Raw genomic sequence first — 11,061 nt, 5'->3', positions numbered from 1 at the left:
ATTTGGCCTCGGCTGAGATGGCAGTATTTTAACACTGCACTATGACTTTACAAGAACGTCACATGCACGGTTTCCGCACCTGATGTCAGAATAGACCTTCCTGCCTAAAAAATCAGTGTTAAAACTCGAACAAGGAAAACACTAGGGAAATGCCCTTCTGTATTTACACAAGTTTTCTATGTTAAAAAAAAAGGTTGACTTACGTGATAAGTTGGGGACATAATGTATGATTAAAATCGTCCCTACATTTATAACACAGATGATTTGGAGCAGCAAGCATCTCATTTAAGAAATAGGACTGCATCTTTCTGATTTTCTGTGTGATGCATTTCGCAAGGCACCACGTACACAAAAAGCAATACTTAACATGCTGGGAGGCAGGGGATGCCTGAACTATGGAGATACTTGGCGTGGGGGAAAGAATGGAGCTCCACATCTGAACTGCTCAAGGTAACTAACTGCTGATGTCACCATGCCTCATTTACATCAGCTTCCTGTTTAGAGGAAAGAATCGCAACCCTCTTTATAAGGCTCTCCATTATATCACATTCTATGATCAATAGTTGGTGTCCGTTTCTGCCCACACAATGCGAGGCGCCTTTTAATGAAACAGTGTGTGATAACGCTGCATGTTTTCGTCTTAAGTAAAGTGTTGTCATTCCGTTAAGAAACCACCGTCGTGACAGAAAGAGAAATGTGCGAGGGCGCGGCGTGGTGGTCGCTGGCACGCTAGCCCGCTCACGGTCTAGTGGAAACGGGGATTTGCACACTAGAGTCTGTTTCCCTGTACAGAGAAGAGAACAAATCGCTCATGTGGTTGAGATCTAGGACTGTTCTGGAATACAAACCTGGAGTTTTAGTAACTGTCTCATTAACTTCTCCCACTCCTTTACCTACAAGTAAAAAGACAAATTATCATTTTCAAAAAAGCATTTATTTTTGAGTACGTTTGAAAAAATGTCAAATTGAAGCAATTTTCCTTTCTCCAGATTGCCTGAAGCTACAAAATAGGAATATCTGATACATATCCATTTTAAACCCCTATGTTCCCAGCAGAATCTCCTCTGTGTTTGTCAAAAAACGGAGCTTCACGGGCAAAGCCAGTGCAGCTGTGACAAGTGCACGTCCGTGTGGTGTGGTACAACAGAGAGCCTTGCAAACGAGGGTGGTTTATCTCCGTCTCTGGGATGCGCTGGCCGCAACTGGCAGGCGGCGAACAAGATCACTAAGATTCGGGGCCTCTCTGGACTTTGCAAGTCCTCGCCCAGACCAATGCAAGTACAAATCGATAGATACTGAATAATACCAAATCGTTTCCCTTGCAGAATGCTTAACTTGGTCTATTGCGTTGGAATTAACTCAAAATCTCTCAGCACTTCTAGTTCTGCATCGAACTACAAATTACCTTTTTAAAGTTTGTATTCTTCTATTTCTGATGGAGAAGGGCAAGGGAGACGTAAAGGTCTTAAGAATTCCTAATTTGAGAAATGTGAACAGGCTCCAAGAAAGTAAAACTAAAGTCACAGATGTTGTTGCACTCCATGGTTTTTGCTGATGCCGTGTCATATTGGATGCATGTGTAATCTGTGTTTGGTGGGGAATCCGCAAGTTTGGCCATCAGATCTGACCCTGAATTAGGACTCTCATTTGTAAATACACAAATTTTTGGGTACTTCATGCATCATTTTCACGCTAATTGTTTTTGTAATTCGAATCAATGTAAAGAATCCACGAATGTTATATTCCACCACCAAACCGCTTGTGGTCTTAAATATAACAGCTAAGTTATATGTTCACCGATCCTGGGTGATATTTGCCCATTTTCATTAAAAAATACATTTTCCAAAAATACGGTGCATCTTATTGGCCTTTTAACGCATGATGTTTTTCTTTAAACACACAGCCTTTCTGCGGAAGGCTGGAAGTGTGAATAGCAAATACTAAAATCTGCAGGTCTACTTAGACTATGCCTGCATTGTACCAAACACTTACTACGCACACGTTCACACACACGGCTCACCACACGAAGCACAGATTCAGCTGCGGTGACTGACATCACTTCCATGAGGCTGTTACTTATGGAACTTGCAACCCGCAGCCGGCCCGGTGGGCGGCGGGCGCTCCTTTGCGCGGTGGGGAGGGGCGTCCGCTCCCTCCTCAGTGACTTACTTTTACAGACAGGTGACTTTCCTGTCCATCTCATGTCCGCTTTACAGGTCCTGTGCTCGGACCCCGCCGCGAGGAAGAATCCGGGGTGGCAGGTATACACCAAAGTGTAACCGAAGGTGGGGAGGTCTATGGCCCTCACGTCCGCGTGGGCTGGCGTTTCTGGCTGTCTGCAGGCGTGGGCTGAAACAGCAAGCGTTCCGTTAGGAAACACTGATGCTTTGTTCAAGAGAGAGTCAGAGTCTAAAGAAGGGAATGTGGCAAAATTGGGAAACGGCTGTAAAATGAGTTTACAACTTAAAACTGAGAATATGGTATCTTTAAACATCCCCCATATTCTCTGAAACTTTTAACATCATGAACACTTGGGATCTGTCAGCCCTCTCTACCTACCCTTCCGTTCCTCCCTCCCTCTTACCCTCTCTCTCTGTCTCTCTCTCATCTCCCTCTCTACGTATAAGTGTGTGTAAATAATTACATGTAGAAATTAAGAATATAAATCATAGCGTTGAAATAAATAGATTATTTCCGATACACTATTAAGATAAATAATATGTCACATTTCCTTAAAAGACCATTCCTATAAGCTAAACACACACAGATTGGCACATGTTTAGAAATGCACTTTTTAAAAATGTATATTTTATTTTATATTTTTAAAGTTTATTTATTTTGAGAGGGAAAGGAAGAGACAGAGCAGATGAGTGGGGGCGAGGCAGAAAGAGAGGGAGAGGGAAGGAGGGAGGGAGGGAGGGAGAGAATCCCAATGCAGAGCTTGAACTCACAAACCATGGGATCAGGATCTGAGCTGAAGTCAAGAGCTGAATGCTTAACCAACTGAGCCACCCAGGTACCCTTTTAATTTCTATTTTACAGAGAGCGAGCGAGCAAATGCACATGTGCAAAAGGGGGAGGGGCAGAAGGAGTTAGAATCCCAAGCAGGCTCCACACTCTGCATGCACCCCGACTCAGGGCTCCATCCCATGACGCTGGGATGAGGACCTGAGCCGAAATCAAGAGTCAGACGCTCAGCTAACTGAGCCCCGCAGACATCCCCCTCCCCCACAAAAAAAGAAATATGCCTTGACTTTTGTCTGGTGGCAGCTAACAAGCCTGTTATTCAGTTAAATGAATAGTTAATTTTGGTAAAAATTTGATTTGTCTTTAGAAAGCTAAGTGAGATGTTATGGGTTCTTATTTCTCTTAAACTCTAATTTAGGCGTGAATAAGACTGCAATGTTTAAATCTCAAGTAACTTCTTAAGTATGTCTCAAAAGGGACTCTGCAGATGATTATAAAACAAGTTGACAACATTAAAATTATGAATGCATAATATTTTATGCTTCAGTAAACTTTCAACATATGAATACCTGATATTAGCAAGCTCTAAGATTGACAGACACAAACACACATGTGATTATATATACATATACACATGTCTATATGCAAATATATATACATATGTATGCATATCTGTGTGTATCTAATATCCACATATATAATTTGACTAGAATATTAGAGATGATAGCTTTCAATTAAATATACATCTGATAATACTGATAAATGTGCAAAAATCACATCCTGTATACTATTAAAAGAATTTTTCATAACATTGTTTTTTTTAAGAAAATAAGATTCTGTATTTCACTAAATTGATAGAGGGTGAAATGCTGACTTATGAATTGTTCCTACAATATTTTTTCTATTTTTCATGATTAAGTCACAACATAAAATTTGATCCTAAGTAGCAATTTGAACAATCAATTCACATGAATTTCAAAAATGACATTTAAGGGACTCCTGGGTGGCTTAGTTGGCTGAGTGTCCAACTCTTGATTTTGGCTTAGGTCCTGATCCCAGGGTCATGGGATTGAGCCCCACGTAGGGCTCTGCACTGAGCTTGGAGCCTGCTTGAGATTTTCTCTCTCTCTCCCTCTGCCTTCTCCCCTGCTCACGCACTTTTTTGCTAAAATAATTTAAAAAAAACATTTAAGATATTTTTATTAACATTGTGACATATCCCGTGATCCATTTTCCCCTCTTTAATAATCTGATGCAAACACTCTAGAATAATAACAGTGTGGATAAGAACGCTTTCTCTCTGCGAGCCTTACCAGTGTTATGCACTTGTGCGTGGTTTAGGGCAGGCTCTCAGGCTGTAGTGTGCCCGGCATCACCCGCAGAGCTGGGTGAACGACAGCTTGCTGGCCCTCCTTTTTACTCCCACCCGGTTCCAACCCCTGAGTTTCTGATTCCAAAGGTCTGGGGCTACAGCTTGAGAATTTTAATTACCCCCCAACTCCCAGGTGATGCCGGTTCTGCTGCTTCTAGGGAACCAGACTCTGAGACACTCTGGCTTAGGGAATTAAAAATGGTCAAACAAACAAAAACCATGCAGTTCCTCCTTATTTCCCTTGAGGGCAAATGCTTCCCAGAGGCTGGAGAAGAAACAGGCAGTTGCTGGGTGTGGTGGAGGAAATCCTACTTACGTATGCACTCCGTCTGTATTCCACTCCAGGTTAAATTTGCAAGGCAAGTCCGAGTCGTAGAACCTTGGATGTGGTAACCTTTCCTGCACCTGAAAAACACCGTGCTTCCCACCTAGAGAGGAGATCCGACATGGGCTTCAGAGGCAGAGCACATGCACGTGACCCTACGTCATCAGGCTGCAAGTCAGGGTCTGGGGTAAGATGTGCGAGCCACATGTCAGGCCATTGGTTGAACCAACATGGACATTAGCGGCGTGTGACGGCTCGGCTGCTCACTGCATGAGGTGCAGGTACAGGTAGGTACAGAGAACTGTGGTCATTCAAGAGGGAGTTTATTTGGGGAATGAAAGTATGCTTTTTCTCTTTCTTTGTAGCCCTTTGTGTCTTCAGATTGTAATGATAATGTTTCCCTTTTCCATTATCTCCTGCTACTCCTGTTTAAGGTGTTGGTCTTACCAAATCACTCTCAGTAGCGCTTCTGGGCATTGGCCAGCTCCTGCTCTATTGAAGAATCTCTCGAAAATCAATCTGTCTCCTGAAGCTGCAGATATTTGAACTCTTTATTGCCACCTGCACGCCGGAAGTATCTTCAGTAGACCTTCACAAGCCAATCTCCTCCCCTTAATTCTCGATAGTTTGCTACCTTTCATTTCTGCACATTCCTTCCTGACCTTCCAGGAATGCATCATATGCTTCACACTGCCACGTCCTGGAAATGCCTATGTTTATCTACTCCCCTAACGTGACTGCAAGCGCCGTGAGGGAAGGTTCCCAGGGGTCTGTGAACATGTTTTCTGAGGATGAGTGGTGGTCATGTGTTGAAGGGAATCGATTATCTTCCCCAGTCATGGATCACTTATACCTGGGACATGCAGACTGGGGAGCACAGAAAAGGGAAATGAAATGAGCTTACGGAAAGGTGGTCTACACCTGGAAGGTAGCTTCGTGTACCCTGCAGCTCAGAATGGGACCCATTGGGTTCCTAAGGCATTCATTACGAAGCCAGGTAAGTGCACAGGTGAACAGCGCACCTTGATACTTGCTCTGCAGATTCCAACCAGTTCCTTAATTCCTCTACATTTGTCTTCCCGTCTGGGTCAGTCCCCATCTCCCTCACTGGGATTTGGGCAGCAATAACTATGAGGAAAACGTGGTGCAATAGTTACCACAATGAATAGTGATGAAGCAGGTCAGAAAAAAAATAAATTAAAAAGCTGTTCCTTACCACTGGCACCTAAAGGTAGAGATCGGAATTTATACAGAAAAAGAAAGTTCAAATTTATCTAAACTGCAAAGGAATAATGGATTTGAGACGCAGCGATGGGAAAAGGTTAACCCATAACCTATCAGGAACAGCCTCCATCGAATTTCCTCATCAGCACGTCGCTGGCCCCAGTCAGACCTGGCAAATACGCTATGTTATTTACTAGCAAGAAGATAAAGGAGAGCCTCCATCACGTAGTGGTCAGAGGAAAATACACAGTCCTTCTCAATAGAATATCTTTTAGCAGAAGCTCCCTGGCCACTCCAGATTGACCACTGTAAATCAACCTGGCGTTTATGAACTATGGGACAAGGCAGGCTGGAGACTGGAGGGTAGTATTTAAATTGCGTGATTAACGCAGTGCGCCACGGGATGTTCTAAATCTGCAGTGCCTCACTCTGCGTGAGTATGTTTCAGAACACACTAAAATCTGTTATACTCACAACGTAATGTGTCCTGATGAAAAAAGAAAGAAAACAAAACATTTTGGGGTGATTTCTCTGAAAGGGTCAGCCATCTCCTTAAAAGATGGCATCCGTGTCTTTAAACTATTAACAAATCTTGCTTTGGGATCTAATCTATCATTCTTGTTGGTGTAACTTGATGTTGTCCTCAGAGGAGTGAGAAACCTATCCATCCCTAGTAGCTGCTTAAGAGAGGTCACAGGGATACGTTGCTGAATGCAGTCACTACACGTGGACGTCACGTGGGCTCTGTGACGGCAGATTAAGAAGCAATGGGAGTTACTCAGAGCGTTATTCAGCGTAGTATTTGCAGGTATCGCTGTACACGTGGCATGAGGTTTCTACACGCCGGAAAGCATTAACCTGAGGATTAGGCCATATTTGACACCTAATATAAAATGTGCCAGATTCTACCTTATAGGTACCATGGCAAGTTCCTTTCAGGGGGTGTAGGAATGTCCTCAGGAAGTAGCCACGGTGTGTTCGAGCCAACCAGAGAAAAAAACATTTTAGGTTTCATGAAAGACTTGGTTGTAGTGGCTGAAGAAAGAAGACTTTTTATCTAAATTCCTGGGGTCTCTAACTTGAACACACCACACGTATTTAACTATGGCTTTCAAACCATCTCAACTTTGAGCTGTGAAGTCACTTGATCACTTACGATGGTGGAAACATTTTATTTCAAGATCTGTTGCCTTCCATTTTTAGGTATTCCTCTAAAACTACCTAAAGCCTTAATGTACTAAGTCAAATGAACATCAAATGTGATGTGAATTACGCAAATAATTCATAGAGAGAGATGACATGGAAAAGACATACCACAGAGCAAGCTCACTGGCTACGGAGCCTGAATGCATTTTCTCTTGTTCTTGTCTCTGAAATGTGATATTCTTTGCCCATGATGTATCAGGCCACTAAACATGGTGTTGTTTTGTGTGGCTATTCAGTGATGGTCGCTCTGGAAAACTACATGTCCGTCCAGCGAACAAAACACATCACATTACGCAAAGTCTCAAGTATGAACCAATATGATAATTGCTACCTTGCAAGTGAAAAGGCACCCAGCTGTCCCTATTTTGACAGTTAACACGTCCCATGGAAATCCTCTCTGTATGAATGGATTTCAGCAAATATATGATGAATCAGGGTGCACGAAACCACGTGCATATGTTTGAGTGTCAGTTATATTTCATACTTACAGAGAAACAGGGTGACATAAAAATGGAATACCTCATATCCTCTGGAGCTATTTTGTATTCCAAAGTGCGGAGTGCCGGGGTCTGGGCAGCTGTTATGAGCAGGATCTGAAGTGCACATTAACAACAAAACAAAACAAAACAAAGAGTGCCAGATACAGTTACTATAGAGATTCTAACATTTTTACTCAAAGGTCATACAAATTTGAGGAAATCGGGACACCTGGGTGGCTCAGCTGGTCAAGTGCCCAACCCTAGATTTCGGCTCAGGTCGTGATCTCACAGTATTGAGATCGAGCCCTGCATCAGGCTCTGAGCTGAGCATGGAGCCTGCTTGGGATCCTCTCTCCCTCTCCACCCCTCCTCTGCTCATTCCCTCCCTCCCTCTCTCTCTCAAAACAAATAAACTTTAAAAAATTTGAGAAAATTGTGTTTTGACAAATGTGTAAGATGTTTTGCATGAAATTTAAAAATAAAAGAAAACTGCTATTTTCATCTTCTTTTTAGACTTCTTTAGAGATTACTCTTTAGTCCTTTATCAGATTCTAAATTGCTCTGTGTATTATTTTCCGTATCAGCATAAACATTCTTTTCCATTTTCTGGTCAAACTTAGTATACTGGTTGGTCACTAATATGCTATCTTCAATAATTATTATGATCCCTTGCTTCTTTTTTTTTAAATTTTTAAAAAATGTTTTCTTTATTTCTGAGAGAGACGGAGACACAGTGTGAGCAGGGGAGGGTCAGAGAGAGAGGGAGACACAGAATCTGAAGCAGGATCCAGGCTCTGAGTTGTCAGCACAGAGCCTGACATGGGGCTCGAACCCACAATACGAGATCATGACCTGAGCCGAAGTTGGACGCTTAACTGACTGAGCCACCCAGGCGCCCCTATGATCCCTTGGTTCTTTTTTTTTTTTTTTTTTTTTTATTTTTAATGCTTTTTATTTATTTCTAGGAGAGAGAGAGAGACAGCGTGAGCAGGGGAGGGTCAGAGAGAGAGGGAGTCACAGACTGAAACAGGCTCCAGGCTCTGAGCTGGCAGTCAGCAAAGAGCCCGACGCGGGGCTCGAACCCACGAACCGCGAGATCATGACCTGAGCGAAAGTCGGACGCTTAACCGACTAAGCCACCCGGGCGCCCCTATGATCCCTTGGTTCTTAAGGACTCCATTAGTGGCCATCTCTTTCAGTCATCTATTACATGATTGTGAATTTCTTGAGTTAATTTTCCTCCAGACTTCAAAATGAGAAATATATTTAATGCTTCAACATTGAGGCATATGGTAGACCCAAAGTGACATTTCTCTCCCCCCAAAATGTAGGACTTGAGCAATGAGGATCATGCAGTTTTATTATTTGCTGCTCTCTAGATGCTCGTATAAAAAAAAAATAGCTAACTTATAAAAAAATTGTTTTCAAGAAACACTAACCTATTGGAGGGAAGAAAACCATTTCTTAATACAGAGATAGTAACCGTGTGGCAACGGTTTAAATGTCTGTTAATTTTTTTTAAGGCAATGGTTCAAGGAAATTATTTCTGAAGGTATTTGCGTGTAAGCGGTAATCATTCAATATCTTAGAATTCATGACTACAGATCATTGTTTACTACAAAGAAACAGAACATCTACTCCTCCGCTCAGTCCAGCTGGTGCAAAAATTAACCCATCAATAAGCCTGAGTCTGCAGCCATGAGGTACCAGGAAAATCGCTCATAATAGAAATAAAGGGTGATGTTTCTAGGCCACTAAGAATTTGACTTTTGACAAATAATAACTTGTATCTGAATCCTTCCCAGGAGACAGAAACACAACATAAAAAGGCAGGGCTTAAATCATATGGAAAGTATCTTCTGGCTTCTAAGTCCTGTTGCCGTATTCCAAGGTCACCAGAACGTCTGTGCCCGACTCCTCCCATCAGTGCTGGTGGGGGTGGGTCCGCAGGGACAGGCCACTGCTGGGCAGACCGGCACCAAGGGGACGGCGCCCAAACAGCCAGGCCGTCTTCCCGGCGACGGCGGCTTTGGAGAAGGGCAATAACAGTGTCTTCAACAAACTGTCCCTCCCTGAAAGAACGCTCCTGCCCCTTGAGGTGGAGACATGCAGACAAGTCCCAAGTGCAATTCCAAAGCTGATCTGTAGGATTCAATCAGAGTGGTCGACGGCCTACAGGCATGTGGCTGGTGAGCCCACACACCGTCCCAGGGTGGCGCGCGCGTCCCCACCCGACCACCCTCGGGGCGACCTCGCCGTCTCACCGATGCAGGTGGGCTGCGTGCCGCTCCACGTGCCGTCAGCCTGGCAGGTCCTTCTTGAGGAGCCCACCAGTATGAAGGGAGATTTGCACTGGAAGAAGACTTCTGATTTGTAGGTGAAGCTTTTGCCACTGAGCCGCCCCTCCGCAGGGGTGCCGGGGTCTCCGCAGAACACAGCTGTTGGAGACAGCAAAGCAGTCAGCTAACAGTAGGGGCCGCTGCATCAGATCACCCCCTCGGGCTGTGGAGCTATGTCTGCAAAACCTCTGGGAACAACTATCAGACCCGTAAACAGCCGAGGGGCAGAATCTGCTCTGGGCGGGGAGGTGTCACGCGTGAGCCTTTGCATATGGTAGCAGGGCGTTAAGGGCCCATGGCTGTTCCCCTCGGATCGCGAGCTGAGGGGGCTCCTGGGGTAGGGGTACCGCGGGACAGGACCCAAGGAACCAGCATTGCTGGGGGACTTACGCAGGCACTGGGGCACCTCCCCTTTCCACACCCCACGGCCTTCACAGGAGAGGATGGCGGAGTGGGAGGGCTGGAAGCCGTCCACACAGCTGTAACTGATGCTGGCGCCCCAGCGGAAGTCTGCTCCCTCCACTCTTCCGTGCTGTACTTGAGGAGGCTGACCACACGTGACAGCTGCGTCCAGAGAACAGACGAGACTGAGCATGCAGAGCGTCTGCCAGGACCCTCTCTCACACTCAGAGGATCCACGTTTTAATTTTACTCCAATCACAAAGGACATCTACGTAGTGGTGTTTTCGTTGAAGACAAGAATTATTGAGGGAGACAGCACATCAAAATAATAAAGCCATTCTCCAATATTTCTTCATTAATTTAGACGAAGTACATAAGAACACAGCAAAGTCACAACATAACACGCGGTAGAAGAAAGCAGGATTGAACATGACATCCTTAATACATACAAGGCCAAGAAGAGAAGAAATATTCCTATTTAATATGTCTTTACATGATGGTTCCCAATAACAAATCAAATCAAGGCTTGCTTATATGATATAAGTACAAATTTCTGGATTTATACATAGTTGGTAGACTCTCTGCATTTTGTTTTTTAATTTAAAGATAGTGGGGTGCCTGGGTGGCTCAGCTGGTTAAGCAACTGACTTTGGCTCAGGTCATGTTCTCATAGTTTGAGGGTTCGAGCCCCACATCAGGCTCTGTGTTGAAAGCTCAGAGCCTGGAGAGCCTGCTTCAGATTCCGTG

General features: G+C 44.2%; 1 protein-coding gene across 1 annotated transcript in view; it reads right to left on the bottom strand.

Moving 5' to 3' along the window:
• The window catches only part of CSMD1 (CUB and Sushi multiple domains 1), a 467,695-nt gene that overhangs the window by 19,012 nt on the left and 437,622 nt on the right, over nucleotides 1–11,061 (bottom strand). Inside the window, exons 53-58 of the mRNA XM_039255776.1 lie at nucleotides 10,303–10,476; nucleotides 9,838–10,011; nucleotides 7,614–7,687; nucleotides 4,656–4,767; nucleotides 2,170–2,349; nucleotides 849–893 (exon numbers count right to left, since the gene is read on the bottom strand). Coding sequence (XP_039111707.1) covers nucleotides 849–893; nucleotides 2,170–2,349; nucleotides 4,656–4,767; nucleotides 7,614–7,687; nucleotides 9,838–10,011; nucleotides 10,303–10,476 — 759 coding nt within the window. The remainder of the gene's footprint in view (nucleotides 1–848; nucleotides 894–2,169; nucleotides 2,350–4,655; nucleotides 4,768–7,613; nucleotides 7,688–9,837; nucleotides 10,012–10,302; nucleotides 10,477–11,061) is intronic.

Source organism: Hyaena hyaena, unplaced genomic scaffold (assembly GCF_003009895.1).
Source record: "Hyaena hyaena isolate Hyena2069 unplaced genomic scaffold, ASM300989v1 scaffold_545, whole genome shotgun sequence".
NCBI classification, from domain to species: Eukaryota; Metazoa; Chordata; class Mammalia; order Carnivora; family Hyaenidae; genus Hyaena; species Hyaena hyaena.
Note: the sequence above shows the minus strand (reverse complement) of the source record. Positions and strands in the feature narration are given on the sequence as shown.